Source organism: Puntigrus tetrazona, chromosome 15 (assembly GCF_018831695.1).
Source record: "Puntigrus tetrazona isolate hp1 chromosome 15, ASM1883169v1, whole genome shotgun sequence".
Taxonomy (NCBI): domain Eukaryota; kingdom Metazoa; phylum Chordata; class Actinopteri; order Cypriniformes; family Cyprinidae; genus Puntigrus; species Puntigrus tetrazona.
Window position 1 is genome coordinate 5347448 of NC_056713.1, and position 24777 is coordinate 5372224.

At 37.7% G+C, this 24777-nt stretch overlaps 2 protein-coding genes and 2 pseudogenes across 2 annotated transcripts; 1 reads left to right on the forward strand and 3 right to left on the reverse strand.

Moving 5' to 3' along the window:
* Positions 1-1597: 1597 nt before the first annotated feature.
* Positions 1598-2557, reverse strand: LOC122359464 (olfactory receptor 52K2-like). The gene has a single exon (XM_043259771.1). It carries the CDS (start codon positions 2549-2551, stop codon positions 1598-1600), a length of 954 nt encoding a protein of 317 aa, XP_043115706.1. The 5' UTR covers positions 2552-2557.
* Positions 2558-7802: 5245 nt separating this feature from the next.
* Positions 7803-11079, reverse strand: LOC122359377 (annotated as a pseudogene).
* Positions 11080-11378: 299 nt separating this feature from the next.
* Positions 11379-12363, forward strand: LOC122359378 (annotated as a pseudogene).
* A 1905-nt stretch (positions 12364-14268) lies between these two features.
* On the reverse strand, positions 14269-16506 carry LOC122359379 (olfactory receptor 142-like). The gene is made up of 3 exons (XM_043259664.1): positions 16064-16506; positions 15933-16020; positions 14269-14601 (listed from the first exon to the last, which is right to left on the reverse strand). The coding sequence occupies exons 1-3, from the start codon at positions 16504-16506 to the stop codon at positions 14269-14271; spliced, it is 864 nt and encodes a 287-aa protein (XP_043115599.1).
* Positions 16507-24777: the final 8271 nt, after the last annotated feature.

Here is a 24777-nt window from a genome sequence, read left to right on the forward strand (position 1 = left end):
TTTCAACAACAAAACAGAAAGTACTTCATGATGTTCATTCATCAAGTGGATTTCTTGTTCTTAGCATACTTTGCATATGGATAGATCAGGAGAATTAATGTAGAAATTACATGCTGTTTAATGTGTTTTTAGTAAAGGAAAGACCTTTTAAAGTTTGTTGTTCAGTTATATTTGTGTTAGGCTATGGCTACATGAGCTGTGAATGTGCTCACACTATTGATGAGAACATTTTTGTTTGATCATTATATGTGTACTGGAAATGATGTCTAATACAGTAAGCATGCAATAAAATAACTATGTCAGATGAGTAGATGATTTACACAGTCTACATGGTTGTCATACTTTCAAATAAATAAGTTCAAATGAATGGAAATAGGTGTCAAAAAGTTAGATCTAGTTAGAGCTATTTTTTGAGTGTATGAAACCAACAAAAAACAACTAAACAAAACACCTCATTAAAGATTCCCGCTGAATGAAATCAGAAAAGCATGCCACTTCATAATAACGGCAATCAATACACATCTGCAAACATTTGTTCTTGTTTTATTTATTTTTTTGCTGTAAGAAGTATTTTTACAAACACATCTACAGCAGCCAGAAAAAAAGCTAGCATTAAAAATTTGAGCAAATGCTGATCACTGCAATGCTGAGGTCAAACAAAACGTTTTCAATAAAACATCTAAAGCCATCTGCCATAGCTGCATTTAAAATTTAACTGGAAATTAAGTTTTGGTCGTCAAAGGAGAACTGGCCCCAACTGAGTCTGGTTTCTCTCAAGGTTTTTTCACCATTCTGTATGGATGGGGTTTTGGTTCCTTGCCGCTGTCACTTCTTGGCTTGCTTTGTTGGGGACACTTAATTTCTAGGGATTATTGTTGATTTGATTACAGAGACCGTCACTGCATTTAATAACAAATTGTTCAATCTCGTTATCATACATCATTGTATTCTGCTATTGGATACTGTTCAGTGCTTTGATACAATCCGTGCTATATAAATAAAAGTGATTGATTAATTGATTGATTAAAGGTTGTGGCTACTGATCAGTTGTAGTTTCATTTCTATCTCTTTCATTTCATCACTAGCTGAATTCACTCGTTAGTGTTCATTCTCTCTGTCAGATGGGTTATATTAGCCTCTTATTGTTAATTCACAGGACTACAAAATGATACTTTCTGTAAAACAACAAATAATACCCAGAATGCATTGTTTTATTTATAAATTCACAGTCTTGTTGTTGAACACACAAATTAAATATATCCATACAAAGAAAGTTAATGTTTAAAAAAGTCCCACATTTTTGTTATAATAAGGTTTAGAATTACTATTTAGCCAGTATACATACAAGTGCACTCAGGAATGGTCCAAGAGACACAGTTAGCCTCAGTAAGGGCCTAATTATCTTATGTCCATGTTATTTAGTCTTTATTCTCAAATGATCACAAGTAATGTCATAGCCATATATGACAAATTACATCATCCAATTGCTGTTATACTCAAATGTTTTGGCTTTATTTAATGTGTTAATTGTACATGTTTGTAATGACTGAGAAAATCAAGGTTGCTGTCTTTACTTCTGAATGGAATGAACAGCCATTCATCTTTTTAAAGGAAAGACATTTGAATTGTTTATGAACTTAAAAAAAGTTTGTCTTATTTCTTTTATTCTCCATCCATAGATTAGTGGGTGTAGACAGCTTGGGAAAAATAAATAGATGATGCTTATAAATATACGGTTATTGGAAGAAATGTTATTCCTAATTCTATATGACAAATATGAAATCAAAGCAGTTGTAAAACTAATTGACAAAACAATTATGTGAGTAATGCATGTGTTAAATGCCTTCATGTGAACTTTTCCAGATTTTAGAACAGAGATAAACATTACAGCATAAGAGACAGTAATGAGAATAAAATCTGCCGCTGCTATAAAGAAAGCAGCCAGAAGTCCTGTGATATTATTAATGGTTGTATCTTCACATGCTAACTGAACCAAGGCCATGTGCTCACAAAAACAGTGATCAATAACATTTGTTGCACAAAATGAAAGTCTTCCAGCCAGAGAGACCATGGTGACAATCAAGAGCCCATTTCTGATTACCGGTGCAAAAACAAACTTTATAAAGTTAGGGACTTCCATGTATTTATGATAGTAAAGAGGTTTGCATATTGCAAAGTAACGATCAAGTGCCATCCAAAAAAGCAAAGTAATTTGCATTGCTCCAACAAAATGAATGCCAAACATTTGTATCAAACAACCTGTTAGAGATATATCATTCCAACTGAATAAAAAACTAAGAAGCATGCTAGGTACAAAAAATATAGGCATGATCAAATCGGCACCTGCCATAACACCTATTAGAATATACATGGGAGAATGCAGAGACTTTTGAGATTTGATCAAATAAATAAGAATAGAATTAGCTGTGATAGCCAATAAAAACATCAGAAAGAAAGGGATAAATAAAAAAGGCCTCCATTCTTCGAGGTTGTAGAAACCAATTAATCTAAACTCAGTGAATGATACATTTTGTGCAGAAAGATTTTTCATCTTAAAAAAAACAAACCTTTGTATACAGTGTATTGTTCGCCAAATGAACCTGATGAAAATAAAAAGAGAAATTTTGCAGAGAACATTAAGTTTTATTACATTAATATAATTAATAATTTACCAGCAATTGTAAAATCTGTAGTGTGAGGCTAAATCCTTTTCTGCTAATAGCAACAGTTATAATACTAATAATAGTACTACTAATAATTATAACAGCAAGAAGAAGAATCACTCATAGAACTTTACCTTTTTGTTTGTTTTTGATTGTTACTGTGATATGAATTTGACTAAGAAAACCTTGACACTTCAGCAAGACAAATGAATGACTACAAGACAAACATACAATTAATATATAACTGAATAACGCATTAAATCAACCCCCGTTATACTTTTGAACAGTTCATTAAAAGCTTGGTCTCTAAATACAAAGTGTTGTGTTCCCATGAGTCTCTTTGTTCCTCCCACAGAGAAATAGAGCTTCACTCATTTTTCTCGCATCATAGGACTATTTTTGTTTCAGATTGTTTTCTAAATTTTAGATTTTTTTTTGTGACCAACAATAAGCAGTGGGTGCAGCGCATATTCAGCTTTTCACTTCGGAGCCGAGTGTGACTGTTCTGCTCCAAAGACGATCTACGAGTATCGGAGTATGGTGTTTCAGCGGAGGTCGTTTTCCGTGGTCGAGTGGATTGCCACAATCAGGCTGCACTACCCCCCTGTTTTTGTGCAGAGCGGCCATCTCCTGTTGCCTCAACACTAATTAGAACTAAAAGAGCTAGCTCACGGGCTAACTCGTGTTTCTGGATGCGGTCGTTACCTGACGCCGGGTGATGGTCACGATCGCTGTCTCACGTGTCTGGGCCTTAAGCATGCTGAGGTGGCTTTCATGGATGAGTCATGCTCCCAGTGCGGGAGGATGAACATCGCAGAGTTGTGGACCAGACTTTGCTTCCTGCAAGTGTCTTCACGAAGTTGCGGAGGCTGCCCTTGCTCCACTGAGAGAACAGGGCATTCGCATCCTCAACTACCTGGATGATTAGCTCATTTTGGCTCAGCCGCGGGCTCAGTTGTGCGAACACAGGGACCTGGTGCTACAGCACCTCAGTCAGTTGGGGTTTCGGGTCAACCAGGAGAAGAGCAAACTCTGTCCAACACAGAGGATCTCTTTTCTTGGGATGGAGCTGGATTCGATCGAACAGACGGCATGCCTCACACAGGAGCGTGCTGAATCAGTGTTGAACTGCTTGAATATGTTCAATAGCAGGACGGCGGTCCCACTGAAATATTTTCAGAGGCTCCTGGGGCATATGGCAGCCACAGCCGTGGCAACATGGCAATCACCGGGTTCAAGTAACACCGGCCTGCCGCCAAACCTTCACCCCGTGGTCAGACCTCTTGTTCCTTCCGGTCCGAGCAGGTCTCCAGGTATGCCGTGGTTTTCACGGATGCCTCCACCACCGGCTGGGGGGCCATGTACAACGGGCATGCAGTGTCAGGGGTTTGGACAGGCCCTCAGCTGCAATGGCACATCAAATGCCTAGAGTTGCTGGCAGTACATCTCGCCCTTAGGGCGTCTCAAGATCTGGCCAGCATGTACTAGTCCACATTGACAAAATACTGACCATTGCGTACATCAACCGGACAAGGTGGTCTACACTCCCGTTGTCTGTCGCAACTAGCCTGCCACCTCCTCCTAAGGAGTTGGAAGTTTCTGAGGTCGCTTCATGCCATTCACATTCCAGGAGTGTGCAACCAGGCAGTCAACAAGCTGTCTCAAGCTGCACTACCCGGAGAATGGAGACTCCATCCCCAGATGGTTCAGCTGATTTGGGAACGTTTCGGAGCCGCTCAGGTAGACCTGTTTGCCTCTCCAGAGACTTCCCATTGCCAGTGGTTTTTCTCCCTGACCGAGGGGACACTCAGCACAGATGCACTGGCTCACAGCTGGCCGCGGGGTCTTCGCAAGTATGCGTTTCACCCAATGAGCCTTCTTGCAAAGACACTGTGCAAGGTCAGAGAGGATGAGGAGCAGGTAAGTCGTGCTTACTTTCTTGCAGCAAGGGTTGGAGCGAAGGCTGTCTCCCTCCATCCTTAAAGTCTACGTGGCCGCAATCACTGCAAATCACGACACCATAGATGGAAGGTCTGTGGGTAAACATGACCTGATCATCAGGTTCCTGAGGGGGGCCAGGAGGTTGAATCCTCCATGGCCCCCAACAATGCCCTCTTGGGACCTGTCTGTAGCGCTAACAGCACAGCAGAGGCTCCATTTGAACCTTTGCCAGCAGTTGAGCTAAAGTTCTTGTCTATGGCGACAGGTAGGGGACCTGCAGGCTTTTTTGGTCGACGAATCGTGCCTACAGTTTGGGCCCGCAGATTCGCAGGTAACACTGAGGCCATGGCCCAGCTATGTGCCCAAGGTTCCCACTACCCCATTCAGAGACCAGGTGGTGAACCTTCAAGCGCTGCCCCTGGAGGAGGCAGACCCAGCCCTGTTGTTGCTTTGTCCTGTCTGAGCACTAAGATGCTACATTGACCAGACACAAAGCTTCAGGATCTCAGACCAGCTCTTTGTTTGTCATGGAGTCTGGCAGAAGGGGAATGCCGTCTCCAAGCAGAGCATGGCCCACTGGCCCACTCAACAAGAGGTGTTGCATCATCCTGGGCGTTGACTCGTGGCACCTTGCTGACAGATCCCCGACAGACCCCTAATGGTGTTTTGGTAGGGATCCCAATTCGTCGGTCATCCGACGTGACTCGGTGTGACCATCTGAAAGGGAACATCTCGGTTACGTATGTAACCCTTGTTCCCTGAAGAACGCATTAGCGCATGCCAATCTTCAATTAGCTCGTTTAGATACACTTGAAGTAGATTGGTCTCTCGAAGTGAGATCCCAATTCGTCGGTCATCCGACGTGACGTCTCCGTTCCCTTCTTCAGGGAACGAGGGTTACATACGTAACCGAGACGTTTTCCTTCTTCAGGGAACGAGGGTTACATACGTAACGAGTCGTTCTTCATATTAGACACATTATTTAAAACTAACTAACTAATGCTACTACTTAAATTACATGTATTTACTGATTACGTCCACTAAATGATTATGCCTGAAAACACTTTTTCCTAATTTTATCAACTTATCCAGACAGATTTGAATGAAGCAGCTCTACAGAGTACCATTTGAACAAAATTAAAAAAAGTGCACTATGAATATGCAGGTAAGCTATACTGTGTCGCTAGTACTGTAATACAATCTGTTGTGATTGGTCTAACTTTTCAAAATAAAACAAAAAAAAAACAACTCTATGCCATTGTCAGTGTTCCAGGACAACATGGTGGCAACATCACATTGTGTGCAGCCATTGGTCATAGAGGTGTTCATAATGCCATCTTGGTCCTTACAATACTACCCACATTATCTCCTTCTTTTTTACTTTGCATGATATTCTCATTCCCAGTGACCCCTGATATGAACCAGACCAGTTGAAGTTTGCTGTCATCTGGGACAATGTAAGGTTCCATCAAGCTTTTCTGGTCTGTAACTGGTTCATCCACAAGTTTTGATGCTACACCTGCCTCTATATTCTTCATTTCTGAACCCCATTGAAGTTCTTTTCAGCATGGCGTTGAATTTTATAGGCTGAAAGTTATAGGAGCCAGCCCCACCAACACATATCCACGGTCTTATATATATATGCTGTTAATCCCAATGCCATTTGAGAATTAAATGATGTCCAGCCTCATATTTTAGTTTATCTTTTACAGATATACTATATACTGAATTATGAATATTTACGTGTATAACTGTATGCTGTATATACAGTATTTATGCACATACTTGTGAGTGTAAGTGCTATGACAAACTGCAGTATGCACTTAACTGCACCAAGCAAAAACAAACAAAAAAAAAGATAAAGATAAAATAAGATAAAATAGTGATGTTACATCCATCATACATCTGTATTTTGAAGTGCATCATTTGATATTTTAAAAAGTTTTTAATTTATTTATTATTATGAGTTATTATTTTGCAGCATTTCCATCTTATGTGCATGTTTTGTGTGTTTAGAGTTTAGAAGAAAAGGAGTCATAGATTATGAAATTATGTGTAATCTCACATAAAGCCATAGATTTATGTGTAATAAATAAATTTAATAAATAATTTAAATAATAATTAAAAATAAATTTTTCCTTTTTTTTTTTTTTTTTTGGACAGAACTGTATTTTTGTGATTATGTGAACTGATCTTTAAAACCTAATAACCTACATTTATAAATCACAGAGGAATTATTTTCAGCATTTTGTGTAGCATAGTATTCCTTGTACACATGCTCCATCATGTGGACAAGATTATGCCATGACATCAACCAAATCTTAGATCTATATATTAGTTTTTATATTTAAGTAAATGTCTTATATTTTCAGTCAGAGCAAAATTAATTTTGCAACAAAAAAAAACTAATATCAGTTATGCTAGTGATTAAGGTAACATTAGAGTGAATATTAATAAATTACTTTATTGCGTGTTATCAGTGAGAATTAAGAGCTGATGTAGTCTTCTAAATAATAAACATAATAGACATAATACAAAGAGAAAGAGGAATAATACATTTTCTGAAAACTGAAATAAAGTTTGGATCACTCTTTTTGTTTTTACCATGTTGATGAAAAGAACCACACAAGCCAAAGATAACACTAGGTGATGACAAATCACCACTAATCAGGACATATATTTGCTAAATATTATTGAGATGTGAGAGATTTGAAGATACTAAACAAATTGGGAATAATTGTACATTGTCATTTGTGCATTACTAATCATGAAATATAGTAAAATAATAGCGTCACAGTACTAAAAGAACAGGTAAAACTACTGTATAGGTTATTAGCACAAAGCAATGGTAGAATTAATTGTCTATGATAATAATAGTACATTTTACAGTCTGTCATTTTTGCTTTTAATCATGTCCTTTGTTGGTTGTAGGTATACATAGAACTGTTTACAAAATTTTTCAATTTTACAAATTTTACAGAAATCCTGAAATTGCTAATGTTTTAGGCACTTTTAGTTTAAGTATGTGTAAATAAGTTTGAGTATAATAGCAGTTCGCTGATGCATACAATCTGCGTTATTTTAACTGCATTTTTTAATCTCTTTGGTTCTAGTACCATATATTACCGGATGCGAGTGGTGACAGCGTTGTTACTTGGACTGATATAAAGACATTCCTCTCACTAGGCCTAATCACAGTCAGTTATATGTCATATATATAACAGAAACAATTGTGGCAATGGAATAGTTTATGAAGATTATCAAATGAGGAATGCAAGTTCCAAGTGCTTTGCTAAACTAAACTAAAAGAAAGTATTTTAAAATAAAACAACAAAATGAAGGCTGAAGCTTCTTGTTCCACATGATATATTACTGAGAGAAAGATTATCACAAATACGTTTGTTAAGTGTGGCTGCATAGGGGAATACTTGATGTCAAATATATTTGACCAGCTACAGAAAAAACAGGAATTAAGTTGCTTATCTTTAGCCAACTTTTAATTTTACTAGGATTCATGATATTATGGTACTGTATTACAAATGGATACATACCTATCATAGGCCATTACTGTTAAAGTAAGTGCAAAGCGTGTAAACACTAAGCAAATAGACCTGAAGAAGACAGCCCTTGTATGAACTAGTGTGCAAATCAGTTAGGAGATTGGAAAGCACTTTTGACTAAACGGCACTGCTTCCGAGCAGTACAGTGCATAACAGGTTAAACAAAACCATATACATTGGTTTAGGGAGACTTGATTCTAAGTTTATAACAAGCATTATAAATATGTTTGCTAAGGTTGCAACTGAGTAAACTAAAACAATTAAAATAGTCAATACATATTTCTGTGGGCCCAGTGACTGAAAATACCAGATCAAAACCAACAGACTTGTTCATCCTTCAGGATGGAAAAGCAAATATAAGTGTATTAATGAAATATCATAATACCAGAATATTATTATTAAAGAACAAATAATAATAATAATAATAATAATAATAATAATAATAAATACAATTACCAATCAGAGTATCTTGCGCTATATGTATATGTAAAATGTGTATTTAGGTTTTGTCTAGTCGGCAATTTAACAGTTAAGGTGAATTCATTTTAATCTATGTTAATCTAAGTTTATAAGTCATCAGCAAAGTACTTGAATGTAATAGAATGCTGTATTCATAACCAAAACTGGTCCAAACTAGAGTTTGTTAAAATGAACACTGAAGCAGTGTAAAAGTTGATGAGGTAATTAAAAGATTCATTGAGTGATGATTGACCTCTGTGTAGCTTCGCTCTTCTATTTATCACTGTATAATTAAGTCAAATATAACTTAATTATCTCCATACATCTGATTCTATCTATCAAACTAACCTAACAAATTTGACTGTTTTTCATTTGCTTTTAATCTAAAACTGTGCAGTGCGTTAACACTCATTAGCTGGTCAGCTTATCACTCTCATTGTCACTCGCGTTTACTAGCCTGTTATATTTTATTTTTTCATTTCTCCCTTGGGCTTGTTCACCCCTGTTGAGACTATTTCACTCAAACGGCTCTTTACCAGGAAGGATCAACTCAAGGCGAAATAAAACACAAGACAAGTTTTTAGATTTTTAAGCTTGCAAGGATTGCGCTGTCGGTTGCAAGCGGGAGAGAAGCGGGTTTCTCCTTAACCTCCCTTTTGCCTCCGGACGGATCCCAGTCCGCCCGAGGCCGGGGGCCGGGCAGGCCCCCGCCTTCCTTTGCCTCCTTCCCTGCTTTGCCTCCCTGCCTGCTTTGCCTCCGAAGCTCAGATCGCAAGTCACTTTATTTATAGAGGAAAGGACAGAGCAAGATAAGTAAAAGCAACAGGCAAAACAAAGACTTCAGCCATGTTCGTCACATAATTTATGACTAGTCACATATCTTTTTGTGCGTCAGAATCTTCATTCCCTCTGATTCCCCTGGCGCCCATACCAGTCTAAGATACTCTATAGAGGCCATGTCATGTCATGACCTAGAACAAGGCGTTTTATACCAGATGGAAGCTGAAACTGAAGGATCAAAGTTGCATAATGTCAATACATAACCCTAACAACCCCGTTTTTACCAACTCATCAAGCAACAATGGTAAGTAAATCTTCCATCACTCACGGTGAGTAAATGGATTCCCCTTGCATTCTCACTTTTGCCACATGTATAGTTTATCTCTCTGTCTGAGATCAGGGATTCACATGTGATAAATGCAGGGAATTATCTAGGCTGACAGAGAAGGTTTTAGAATTAGAGACACACATCTAAACTTAATTAAGGACAGCAAGTATGTGAGGGCTATAGATACTGCTTTGAGTGTGACTAGTTCTGTGAATCATGTACATTGTTCGGTTCCGGCATTAGAGCCACGGCAACTGGATGACTGTGAGGTGCACTAGTTGCGGGTCAACTACGCCGCTCTTCCGTTCCAATCAGAACATCAAACAGGTTCTCCCCACTCAGTAAAGCACCCACTGAGAAACCTGATGAAAGTGATCTAGTAATTGCTGATTCTGTTGTGAGCCACCAGCCACAATAGTCCAATGTTTATTGGGAGCTAGAGCACCTGATATCTTGGGAAATGTAAAAGTGCTGGCTACATTTAGTAAGATTGTTATTCACACCGGGCTAATGATGTTCGACTTCACAAGTCGGAGTTCACTAAAAATAACACTAAAGAGGTGTGTGAATTGTCAAGTATGATGTCAGACATTGTAATATGCTATGGTCCTCTCCCTGCTTAGTGGGGTGATGAGATTCACAGCAGACTGCTGGGTCTCAATGGCCGGATGTCTAAGTGCTGCTTGCAGAATAACATAGGTTTTTATAGACAATTGGATGAGTTTCTGGAGCAGACCTGACCTGTTCATGGCACATAGTCTTAGAGCTCACACTTGACTAACTATGGCCAAGGTTAAGGAAGCAGACAGACTGGCTAAACCAAACCGCCTCACGTCACATGGCAGTTAATTCTCAGCACATATAAACTTTTTCTCCTAGATATCACACCATAGATATGTCACCAAAAACTTCAAATTGGCTGAATTTGAGTCTCTCATTAAGAAACCACATCTTGACCCCAAACACCAATCTCAAATCTCCCTTTTTTGTCAAAGATACTAGAAAAAGTAGTATTCTATATTAATTCTTATAACAATATAACTATATTCATTCTTAAAGAAAAATGGTATCTGCTATGATTTTTAATCAGAGTCAAATCATGGCACTATCTTTGGGCATTTCTGATAACTGCTTTGCAGCACTGCTGAACCTGTATTTTTATTATTATTATTATTATTATTATTATTATTATTATTGTTGTTACAGTATTAATTGTAGCAATATTTAATTTTTTTATTTTATTTCATGTGTGTGCAGTACAATGTTGTTTATAATGTGATACTACAAAGCTGTTATGTTGATGTCCTTGTCTCTCATCCGTGTGGATGCAATTACCCTCATCCAGCATTTTCTCATTATTTAATAAAACTGCTGCTGAAAGATCGAATTTCAACACTTCACTGTTATTATAGTTAGAAAGTTTTAGATAAACGGGGGTAGGGCCTATAACATAAAATACTGTGGAGGTGGGTCTTGTGGATCAAAGCAATATAAAGCTACTGTACAATAGCTCAGATCGTCAGAAGATAAGGGAATCTAGAATCAGTAGGTAAATGGATATTTCAGAATGTATTATTTCATTAAAATATTTGATATTGCATTCTGTATTCTAATGTGAAATGCCTTTGTTTCTTTTCAGTAGGAAAAATGATTTTGCAAAGTTTGAACATCAGTCTGGTTTTTACCAGTTATGGACCTCCTGGTGCACTTAATTATGGAGTTTTTGTAATCTCTCTTGCAGTATATCTTACAACTGTATTTGCAAATGTAATATTGATGCTGGTGATCTGCTTGGACACATCTCTCCATAAGCCCATGTACATATTTTTATTCAACCTGGCTATTAACGGACTAATCGGCTCCTCTGCTGTGCTTCCTAAAATAATGGAGAATCTTATCAATGATGCAAAAGATATACTATATACTGACTGTATTCTGCAAGTATTCTTTATTAATGTTTATGGAACATGTGCTTATGCAATACTGACACTTATGGCATATGATAGGTATGTTTCAATTTGCAAGCCTCTACAATATCACAATATCATGACTCCAGCTAAAATTAGACTTCTGCTTTTCATTGTATACTGTATTCCTATCTGCTCTCTAGCTGTACAGGTGTATCTTACATCAAGGCTGCCAGTGTGCAGGTATACAATAAACAAGTTGTTTTGTGACAATTTGGCGGTTGTTAATCTCTCCTGTGTCAAAAATACCTGGGGAGACCTGTATGGCATATGTCTGGTACTTATTTTTGTTGTTCTACCTCTAATCTTTGTCATCTTATCATATGTGCGGATATTATTTGTCTCTTTGAATGCATCAGTAAGTGCCCGGAAAAGGCTCTAAAAACATGCACACCACACTTGATTACTTTATAAATTTCTCATTGGCCTCTTTATTTTCTGTGATATACAATCGATTTAATTTCAGTCTTTCAAAAGAAGTTAATGTCTTTATGTCAATTCATTTTATCCTCATCCCTCCACTTCTGCATCCACTTATTTATGGAATTAGAACAAAGGAGATCAGCAATAGCATCACAAAAATATTTAAAAGAAAAATACTTACTCTTGGGTTTAATTTAAAAGTTGAACAAAGGTGTAATGATGCATTGTTTATTTCTAAATAAATGGCAATGACATTTGAATGTCTTATTTCACATTTGAGCATTTTTTTCCATCTTTGGAAAGGGACTCTGGAATTGTATGTGTGTATCTGATTTAGTTTGGATGCATTTATTTATAAACATGACAATATATGTAGAACAGATTCCTATGTCTCCTTAAATTTTATGTGGGGTATCTGAATAGCAAATGTTCTTTAATTTTTATTCAGGAGTGCAGAATATGATTCATATAGAACGTAGAAAAAAATTTTCCACTGACACTCTATTCTAGAAATAATATACAAAAACTGTGATTTGAAAAGTATGTTGTTTATTTTTAAATACTTAAATGTGTAAAGAAAATATTGTTACTAGTATTATAAAAGTGCCATAATCATTATTTTGATAAAAAGCAAGTAAGTGTATAATTCCATGATCTGGTACACAGTGCTCTTCAGGCTTGGTCTTTTTAATTGTATATAACTATTTTCTTCTAAAAATAGCAAAGACATTTTTCTTTCCTTCTTTTTTCTTTTTTTTTTTAACAAATTAATAGATGTTTGTTTTTCTGTGTGTAATGTATTTCAATAATTATGTTGCTATTGGATTAAGAAATGTTTTGAGTAACACTTTATTTTGATAGACTACTTTAGACATAAGTAACTTTGCAACTGCATGTCAACAGTCATTAGTGTATTCGCAGACTGTCTGTTTAATATCTGACTATTGACTATGACAAACTTTGCAAGTTTGTCAATTTGCTCTACTAACCCTAAACCTACCCTAACAGTATACTCTGAGCATTAATAGAAAGTGATTGCAAATTAATGATAATTAGTTGTCATGTATTCACAGAGTTAACTAGGTGAGACGTAGGACCCACAATAGATCCAGAGTATCCAGACAAAAATGTGTTACCCATTCTCAGTGCAAAAGTGCCTAAGAAAAATTGGTTAAAAAAAGGTTGCCCAGCAAAATTGCATCCCATATACAATTACATTTAATCATTTAGCTGACACTTTTATCAAATGTGAATTGCAAATGAGAACAATGGACGCAATCAAAATGAACAAAAGAGCAATGTTACCCAAGGACTATAACTGGTCTCAGTTATCTTAACATAGGGCAAATAGCAAGGGTTTTTAAAACGATATAACAAATAAAAAGAAAACAAATAGAATAGAAAAAGAATAGAGCAAGCTACGGAGGCCATTTTTTGCTATAGTTGTATAAGTGAAAATAAAAATAATGTGTTTTTAGCCGATTGTTGAAGATGGATACAGATTCAGCTGCTTGGATTGATTTCATAATTGACAGGTTATTCCACCAGTAGAGAACATTTAATTTGAAATTGATTTTTGTACATCAATCAATAAATCGATCAATTATTTTTATTTATATAGCGCTTTTAACAACACAGGTTGCATCAAAGCACTGAACAGTATAAAGTAGAAGAATACAATGACAGGGATATATAATGACAAGAGTGAACAATTTGTTATTAAATGCAGAGACGGTCTCTGTAATCAATTCGACGATTGGCATAATTGACAACCACCAGGATGTGTTCATGTCCTGTGTTCGCTGCCGCGAGGTGACCAGCAGTGTTTCAGTTGGTCATCCTCTTACTGGGCCCTGACAAATGAGCCCCTTCCCGCAACCTGTTGAATCACATCAAGAAAGTGATTAGGATTATGGGAGGGGACTCACCTTCTCTCCCGCTGTCAGAGGCCAGCAAAGCAGGGCATTGTTGCTGTCCTCTGGCTGGCTTCAATCTTCATCCTTGTGTACACAGGTGATCGTTAAGTAGGTCTTGCTCTCCATACGGGGCCCGAGGACTTGAGCCTGGACAAGGCTGACCATGCTGCCCCAATCCAGTAGAGTCTCTTGTTTACCTTCACCTCCCCTTAAGGGGCTCCGGTTGGTAGGTCAGAGTGAAGAATGAAGCCTGCCAGCCACACATCTGCGTTGGTAGAGTAAGATCCTTGGTGGGCAGTCGACCACCATGCGCTCCGCTACCTGGCTAGCCAATGGAGAACAGCAAGTGCTTCGCAAGACAGGCAAGCTCAACAGCCTGAGCTCGGACAGGTAGGTGGGGCTTGTACTTCTACTCATGGAAGTGCTGCGCCGCACAGAAATGAGAACGACCCAGCCGACCAGGATCTGGGTTTTGCCAGAGGGGCCTTTTAAGCGGCAGCTGGCCTGAGTGCTGCGAGTGTTCCGCTGAACGGCTTCCTCCATGGTAGGGAAGAAGTGCTTTGCCTAGATGCAGTCGGAAATACAGAAACACAAAAAAATTGGTGAGGGGAGATCACTTGTCTAAGATTCTTCAAGCACTTGCCCGCATTCTCCACCAGTGTCACAGAATGAACAATTACACAACAAGGAGTGCTCAAAGTGAAAGCCCCGGAGGGTGGTTTTATTTAGAATAGTGTAATTTAAAGGTAATGTGTCGAGTGGTGAATCTGGTGGTCGGCAGTGCTTTCTCTTTTCCCTCGTGGTGCAGTGGGTCCGTGGGGTGCTCCGTTGAGGCCGATAGGTCACACGCTGCTTAATGGGAAAGCATAGAAGAGATAATGTTGGTTTGTTCTCTCATGGAGTCGATGCTCAACTTCTGGTATGCCTTGTACGGCTTTATAGCCAGGCCGGGATGAGCTACAGGTGTGACCAATCAGTCTGTGATGGGTGCGGCCAGGTGTCCGCAGTTCGTTTCCACTGTTTCCTGATTACCAGTAACAGTATTCTCTGGGCCATGAAGTAGTCTTTGTATATGGTGTTTTTGAATAGAACATTTGGTTTTGACCTGTAAGTTTGAGGTTTGTGCAAGTTGTGTAGTTTTGAGATTTTGTTTACAATTTGTTTCATGAATTGTGTGTTAGCAATTGAGAAAACTGTAATAAAGTTAAAGTGAGACAAACATCATTGTATCACTTTTTGTTTAAAGAAACAACTTTTCTTTGTTTCGTTTTGCATTTATAAAAGTAAGAAACATCAGTGAAACATTTAGAACAAAAAATTATATTTTATTAGTAGTAACCTTTTTATTATTTCTCACATTTTAATTTAGGAAAAGAACAGCAAGTAAACATTATAACATTTCGAAATTGTGTATTCATCAGTAATTATTTACTTTATATTGACTCACTATAGATTTAGATTTTTTTTTAAACAAAAAGACAGTAATCATTCAGTCGCAAAGAATAATAATATTACATACTACTGCAATGTGGGTTTTATGTGGTTTCAGGGTAAAGAAATGTTTTGAGTGCTCTTTTTATCCTAGAAAGTCTCATACCATACATGATAGGATTGATAAGCGGTGTACATATTGGAAAATAAAGTGAGAGTATCACACGGACGCTTAGGGGCATAGGCACCTTATCAAATCTGCTTTGGATAACTTCAAATAAACATCCAACAGAAAAATTCAGTAGCGCGATAAGGTGTGAAGTACATGTGCTTAAAGCCTTTTGGGTCATTTCTCTTGTAGACTTCAAGCAGACTCTTAAGATTTTTGCATATGAAAACAAAATTAATGCTAGAGGAGCAACAATGGTTAGAATGATACCGATTATGCCATAAATGTTATTTGCTGTTGTGTCTGAGCAGGCCAGTTTCACAAGCATGTAGTTGTCGCACCATACTTTGTCCATTACATTTCCACACAACTTTAGCCGTACACTCACCCGAAAAATTTATGGAGAATTTGATAACTGAAACTGACCAGCCCAGAGCGATCAAAGTAGCTGTCATGGCAGGAGACATGATTCTATGATATTCCAAAGGATGACAGATGGCTACATATCTGTCATAAGACATGACTGCTAAATTACAGAATTCTACTGATGCATACGTGTATAAAGTGAATATCTGAATGTGGCAAAAGGTCAGTGAAACTTCTGGAATCTTTGACAATAGCATATTACTTAAAAGAGATGGAAATAAAGCAATGCTGCCATACAATTCATTTACAGACAAACTGCATACAAAAACATACATAGGTTCATGCAAGGACTTCTCCTTACATATTATTCCAATAATTAATTGATTTGCTACAAGGATTGCTACAAACAACAGGACCAAAACAAAGAAAAATAAGTACTTAATATTCCCAATATCAATGTATCCAGTCAATATAATGGTCGAAAAATGCGTTGAATTATCCATGAATGTCAGATGATAGCATTCAATGTTTAAAAGTTGTTCTTATAATCAGCGTACACTGTAGATGTTGTAGCCATTTGATTCACACGTGCTTCTGTATATAAAGGAATAAGTAAAATTAAGTAATAAGACAGCAAGTATAGAGAGTTGCAAAAGCAGAATAAAATTGTTTAGGTAATTTAAAAAAATACTTTTGTTGAATAGAGCAGACTGTCAGTTGAAAGTTATTTTGAAACAGTCATGTAAACCTAACCTACATTAAGAATATTAGCACATTTAAAAACAACTGGTAATAAAAACCTTCAATCAATAATATCAACTTACTAAGTATAAAATCTATCCAGAGTACAATGTTTTAAGTCATCAGACATATAAAGTCAAATTATGCTGTGCTGGCGAAGCACCTGAATTTATAATAAAAGGCAAACACACAAGAGAGTGTTTAATGACATCATTAGTTTCAGGTTTCCAGGCTTCACTTACTAGGTAAATAAATTAGATATGTATTTTTAGAAATATCATTACTTAAATTGTTTAGTGTTAAAAATCAAGTTTAGTGTCAACTGCATTATCCACATTTTCCTCGTTTTTTTCCCCTTCTAATGTGCTGAATATTTTTTTACACGTTATAATAACTACGCAATATAATTAATTAGTTAAGCATTAAGTAAATAGCCAATTCATCATTTTTTAAAGGATTGTTCCTACATTAAAAGGCATTGGTAAGCAATTAATAAATACAGCTATATAAATAATATATTTATAAATATATAATATATTTATAAATATTTAATTCTTGAGCAACTTTAGTAGTTGCCAGTCATCTATTAGCTCATCCAAAGCGGGGACTTTTTGCATTGTAAATCATTTACAAAAGAGATTTATAGGCTCATTTATCTTCAAAACAGAAAAGTTAAAAACAACACAGAGGAATGCAGAACACATTCATATTTGTTTTTCAAGATGCAGGTATTGAAACTATACAGTTGATAAAATGTACACTTGATAAAAATTAAAAATAAACCTAAGGAAATTTCATAGAAAAAAATTGTATCCCTATGCAACCTAGTCTCACAGAATTCCATGTAATGACCACAGACCCTTAACCCTGAATCTGTGGTTTCATCACAGAATCTTAGTCAGTGACAGGCATCAGCCATGGTCCACATATGGATAACCCGGATACGGATTCAAATTCACATTCACATTTAAATTCAAATTCAAATTTTATTTGTCACATACACATACATACATGGTACGACATGCAGTGAAATGTTTTTTACGACCATCCAGCATCGGAATGGAGACAAAATATATATATATATATATATATATAAAATATAAAATATAAGAAGAAGTGTACAAAGTATATAAAATAAAAAATAAAAATAAAGTATAAAATATAAAATATAAAGTGTAAAGTGTAAAGTGGCTGTGTGAATGTCCAATGTAAAGTGACTAGTGCAATATTGTCCAGTGTAATTGTCCAATTGTAAGTGGCAAGTATCTGGGGAAAGAGGGGTGAACATGGTAAGGATATTGCCATCATTGCATATGTGTTGGGGTGTGATTTTTTTGTCACAACAGTTTTATTTATATTACATTTATATTAAATCTCCTGCTTTTACTAATAAATCAAGAATAAGCCTTTAGAGCTGAATTTATAAACTACTTAGTAATAATGTTGGGACAGTGCTTTGAGGGGATGATTAGGATATTTACTTTTGCTTACCTAATAATTCATAGTGTACAGTTATTACACCCTAATTTGATGTCTGCTACAGGTCTCAAAATAGTTGGGATGGGGGCATGTTTACCATGGTGTGGAATCTCCTCTTCTTTTCAAAACAGATTAAAGATGTCTTTGTTATGAGTTTGTGGAGTTTTTGTGTTGGAATTTGGTTCCATTCTTGCCTGATATAGGTGTCCAGCTGCTGAGGAGTTTGTGTTCATCTTTGATGTATTTTTATTTAATGATGCACCAAATGTTTTCTATAGGTGAAAGATCTGGACTAAAGGCAGTTGAATTCAGCACCCAGGCTATTCTACTATGAAGCCATGCTGCTGTAATAGCTTCAGTATGTGGTTTTGCATTGTCCTGCTGAAATACAAAAGGCCTTCCTGAAATAGACATTATCTGGAGGGTGCATATGATGATCTAAAATCTTTATATAACTTTCATAATGCTTTCCAAAACATGCAAGCTGATAACATAAATGTGCTTTATCACACCTGAATTCAATTATTCTATCCACAACCAGGCCTGATTACTGCCACACCTGTTTGCAGTCAAGAAATCACTTAAATAGGACCTGCCGGTCATGAATGAGGGGTCTGAGGCATACGGATCCATTCGCTGGCTTTTATTGAACAAAGGCATGGTCAAAGGAGGCAGGCGTCAAATCACAGCAAACAGGAGTATAAGAGGCAAGGCAACAACAGAATCCAAAAAACAGGCAGAGGTCGGGTCAGGCAGCAAACAATCAAAGTATCAAAAAGACAGACAGGGTCAAAACCAAGGAATCTATGACTCGGGAAACACAAGGAAAACTAGAAACAACAATCAGACAATTAAACAATACAACCTGCAGGTGAGGGGCCTGCTACAGTATTTATAGTCTTTCAAACAGGAAGTAGCAACAGAGGGAGTGAACACAGATCATCCGGAGTAAGAGCTCCTTCTGCTGGCTTAGTGACACTGCCTGACAAGATCCTCAAAAACTACACATTATGTTGAGATCCAAAGAAATTCTGAAACAAAATAGAAAGAAAGTAACGGAGATCTAACAGTCTGGAAAGGGTTATAAAGCCACTTCTAAAGCTTTGGATTTCAGTAAACCACAGTGAGAGCCATTATCCACAAATGGTGAAAACATGGAACAGTGGGGACCTTTCCAGGAGTGGACCAAAATTACCCCAAGAGCGCAGCAACAACACATCCAAGAGGTCACAAAAGAGAGTTCCAAGACAAAACAGGAACATAAAAGCTAGTCTCAGTTTTTGCTAGAAAACATCTTGATGATCCCCAAAACTTTCGGGAAAATACTCTGTGGAGAAGCGAGACCTATTCGGAAGGTGTGTGTCCCATTGCATCTGGTGTGAAAGACACACAGCATTTCAGAAAAATAACATCATACCAATAGTAAAATATGGTATTGGTAGTGTGATGAGGCTATTTCAGGACCTGGGAGAATTGCTATGATAAATGGAACCATGAAAAGGGTTCACCCACCCGCTGGAATCCAGTGGCTGGTTGAAGCATGGATGTGTGTAGACTGTTTCTAGCTCCTCTGTAAAATCACTTATATTGATTATTTTTTAAAATTTAGTTCTGACCTTATATAATTTTGTTGGACTCAAATAGTTTTTTTGCTATATTAATTTAAATGTTACTGCTGATCCCTCTAGTTGTGATTAAATTTGGACCATTAATTAACTATAATACTTCCTAGTTTCCATCCAGTCTCGGACACTTAAAGACCTCTTTGGCCAGAACAGACTCACGACTCATCTGGGCCAGTCCAGGTCTTAGTCAGCGGCTACCCAGTAGATCGCTTACCTTAATGCAGCCATTTCCTCAATAGAATCAAAAAGAATATGTTTTTATGCAATCCCTAAGTAATAGCATGCTAAGCCAGTTTGGTGGCCAGACATCAAGATCTCAAAAACCCCCTGGCTCCGTCCATTGATCATTGACCTAACTCACCCTAGCACACAAACAATGCGGTCACTAACCTACTAGAATAATGATTTTAATGATAATATTATAAGTTAACCAAGATTCCTTTGAAAACCATGTTTGCAGCATCTGTAAAACTGTGTTTTTCTCTAAAAAATATATCTAAATTATGACCTATGCTTTCAACCTCTAATGCAGAAATATTAACTCATGCGTTTATGACCTCGAGGTTAGATTATTGTAATGCTTTATTGGGTGGTTGTTCTGCACGCTTGATAAACAAACTTCATCTAGTCCAAAATGCAGCAGCTAGAGTCCTTACTAGAAATAGGAAGTATGATCATATTAGCCGGTTCTGTCAACACTGCACTGGCTCCTATCAAACATCGGATAGATTTTAATATCTTATTAATTACCTATAAAGCCCTGAATGGTTTCAAGCCTTGCTCACGCTCGCAGTGGCTGGTCTGGCAAAGATCATTGACAAAACATCCCATGTTGTTATGGCTCATCCACTGACTATTTTAACCACACACTCTGTTATGCCATTTGTAAATAGTAATTCATTTACCTTTTCACCACTGAGACAAAGACATCTGGCCAAGGTTTTAGACACCCCAAACCTGACGTTTACACATTCAGAGGACGGAAGGTTAACATCTACAGCGACATATGTTGCATATGTTGTAACTGCCATCACACATTGAGCTGCCCAGGTGGAAGAGAATTGACTATATCATTGCTACGGGACATTCCATCGCGCATGCTAAAGAAGCAGAACAGCTGTCAGAGGCATTGGCCATGCCTGCTGCAGTAGCTGTCATGAAATGTCAAGGTCAGGCAACTTCTAATACCTTAATTTCATTAGAAATGCAGCGGCTGATGAAGCCGCCAAAAACGCAGCTGGATATCTGCCAAGTCAATGCCTAAGTCACAGTGTCATTTGTTTCCTAATTTATCCAGACCTTATATCATTAAACAACAACACCTAGCTAGTCCATCAGAAAAGACTCAATGGTTAAACAAAGGAGCCATTAAGGCACATGATGGTTTGTGGACATCACCAGATGGTCATCCTGTGTTATCCTCATCATTAGCTGTTTCTGTTTTGACCCAAATTCATAGTCCATCCCACTGTGGAGACAAACAAATGTCCTGGTGACACCCTTTTATGCCACATCTTACCTGGGGTACCTGGTGGCACCCTTTCATGCCACGTCTTTGCACTGTTTGCACTAGTTTGCACACTGGGTTTGCACTCTACTCCCTTGCTGTTTGCACTAGTCCGCACACTTTGCACTTTATGTGGCTAAGACACAGTTCTTTTGTATTGTGTTGTATGTGTGACTCCATGTAGCACCAGGTCCTGGAGAAACATTGTCTAATTTCACTATGTTCTGCACAGCTATATGTAGTTGAAATGACAATAAAAGCCACTTGACTTGACTTGACTTGATCTCACACCATATTGCCTTCAATGCGCCCATCAGCTGGTAATTTTCCACTGGCTAGTGGACCAGGTGATGAGGTGGTCATTGATTTTACTGATATGATAGACAGAGTAAATGGTAAGAGGTACCTGTTGGTCATGGTAGACACCTACACTGGATGGCCAGAAGCATTTCCTGTGGGGAAGGAAGACAGCACCGCTGTCATAAAATGTTTGATAAATCACTATATGCTCCATTGTGGTTTTCCAAGATGGGTCAGGGTCTGACAATGGAAGTCATTTAAAAAATGTGCACTTAAGAACTGTAGAAACAGCCTTAGGCTTGACACATTCATTTGGTGCTGTGTTCCATCCCCAATCACAAGGAAAAGTCGAACGTATGAATCTAACCCTGAAACACAAGCTTGCTAAAATCTGTGAGCAACTTAAGATTAACTGGCTGTCTGCTTTAGCACTGGCACTAATGTCTGTCCGATCTTCTGTTAACAGGGTTACGGGCTTTACACCTTTTGAACTTCGATCATTTCCTGGACCAGCAACGGCTCTGTGTCTTGAGCCCATTGAACCTTTGACACATAAAGTGCATTTTGACAAACTAACTGCCTTGATTAACTGTTTTTCCACTTAGGTTTAGGGCATCATGCACTGACAGTGCTGAGCAAACTGCTCAGCCTCGGCCGACAGAGTGGGTAATACTTCGTCTATTTAGGAGAAAGTGGAAGGAGCCTAGGTGGTCTACTCTCCTGAGTCACTGCTAGAACTTCACACTGTGTTTGCCTAGCTGGCAAAGGTGACACCTGGTATCACTTGTCTTCATGTGCAGCCTGTGACCCACCTGAGAGGATCATTTAAACATACAAGATTGGCCCTGACAAGTCAGGACCAAGAGAGGGATATTGATACTGGTAACACAAAAACATTGCACACACCAACAGCAGTACAAGCATTACAGATTATCCACACAACAGGTGATTTATTCACATCTCCTCAAGGAGAACCTTTGGCCCATCGTGTGAGTGCTGACTGTGCATATGGAGCAGGTATTGCAAACCAGTTCAAAGAACGATATGGAACATACAAAGTAAGAATCCAAAATAAAAAACCTGGCGAGTGTGCAGTGACCAAAGAAGAAAGATAGAACTGTTTTCCATCTAATCACAAAACAAGTTGCTACTGAATTACCAACATATGACAATTTCAGGAAGAGTTTAACCTACATGAGAGATTGGTGTATTACTAATAACATCAAGAGTGTTTCCGTTCCCCGGCTGGGGTGCAGACTTGACAAGCTGAAGTTTGAGAGAGTCTTACAGATCCTGAAAGAAGTGTTCACGGACGTGGACATAACTATTACCATATATACTATTTGGATGTTATCGTATCACATTTATCACATTTTTAATACATTACTAGATGTGTTTTTCATTGATTTTTACAAGTAGAAGTGTTTTTATGTTTGTTTTAATTTCATCTCATTATAGAAGTGTTCAACTGTCAATTAATCTTCTATTTATTTTTTACTTTGTGTTTAGAGGTTGAAATTATTTTTACATTATTACTGTTTTAAATACAAGGGACAAATGCCTAAAGCGATATGGGGAATAGAGTTGAACTACTACATCATTCACGTTTGACCTGTGCAGTGTGATTAACTGCAGGGGAAAAAATTGTTCATGGAGAGGGTACGACGTTTATTTGTCAACACTATAATTGATCATAGTTGTAATAATAAAGGAGAATTAGGTCATAAGTGGTGCAGAGGTTGGGACAATGTAGTGGCATATACTGGGGATTGGGACCCCGAAGATTATTGGAAGTCAGGCCTGAAATATAGAATAAAAATACAGCGAGATTATTCAGTCAGGGATAATCCAATCACTGTGTCAATAGGAGATTTACGGGAATACCCAAAAAGGGGCAGTAGTAGATGTAACGGATGCAATCAGAAAGTACTTTACTTGGTAGTGGGAGTAGAACTGACTGGTAAAGATTCCCTAGGACTGATGAAAATCAACATAATAGATCCACCTCAACCAAATAAGACAGATGAGGGAGATAGTAGAGAAAACATGAGCAGGCAACGGAGTTATTGAAATGGACTATACAAAAATGAGGCCTGAGGACATAATAGAGAAAGCAACAGGCTATGGTGATAGCAGCCTATGATTAGATTGGATTGTGAGTACAGCTGAAAAACAAAAAATGGAAAATTGTATTGGATGTGCTAGTGCAAGACCCAGATTGTTTATTGAACCGGCTCCACTATTTCCAGAGGACAAATGGGGATATAATTGTATGTTAGGATTAACTAGAATCGCCACACCTACCAACTGTACTACAATAGCAGCCATTTTTCCACCTATTTCAAACATGACAAGAGCAGGACCTTATGAGGTAAGAAAGAATAATTATACCTGTTTTAATTTTACTAGAGAGGGAGCTACTATCAACAAAGGTGAAATTGATGTGACTTGGTGTACCAACATGACCAAGATTACAGATATATCCGTTATAGGCCCATGGGCAAGTTCAGGTTTTTATTGGTATTGTGGTGACAGAAAACTGTTTGGGAAAGTGAGTGAGAACGCAAAAGGAGTTTGTGCAATGGTGAGATTAGCTGCACCACTGATGATGTTAGGGGAGACTATAGTGAGAAAAGAAGTAAACCCAGGAGCAGCATTAACTAGAAGAAGAAGAAGAAGACATATTATAGGAAGAAGAGATTTAAAAGAACACTTTGATCTGAGACGAAATAGCCCAACTTATATTGATGCGATAGGAATCCCTAGAGGAGTGCCAAATGAGTATAAATGGTCTGATCAAATAGCCTCAGGATTTGAGAAGTTTCCTATATTTTCAGCCATTTTCCCAGTTACACCAAACAGAAATGTTGATCGAATTAACTATGTGCATTATAATGTTATGAGACTGGCCAATCTTACAAGAGACGCAGTGGAAGGACTGTCAGAGCAGTTAGCACCCACTTCATTGATGGCAGTGCAGAATACGATGGCCCTTGATATGCTGTTAGCTGAAAAGGGAGGAGTTTGTTCGATGTTTGGAGATTTTTGCTGCACATACATAACCAACAACACTGGACCAGATGGTTCAGTGACAAGAGCACTAGAGAGGTTGAGAACATTAT

Coding starts and splice junctions, on each gene's coding strand:
- LOC122359464 (XM_043259771.1), bottom strand. CDS start 2,551: ATGAAAAATCTTTCTGCACAAAATGTATCATTCACTGAGTTTAGATTA.
- LOC122359379 (XM_043259664.1), bottom strand. CDS start 16,506: ATGGATAATTCAACGCATTTTTCGACCATTATATTGACTGGATACATT. Junction 16,021..16,063: donor ACTTTGATCGCTCTGGGCTG/GTCAGTTTCAGT, acceptor TTTTCGGGTGAG/TGTACGGCTAAAGTTGTGTG. Junction 14,602..15,932: donor TGGCCTGCTCAGACACAACA/GCAAATAACATT, acceptor GACTGCATCTAG/GCAAAGCACTTCTTCCCTAC.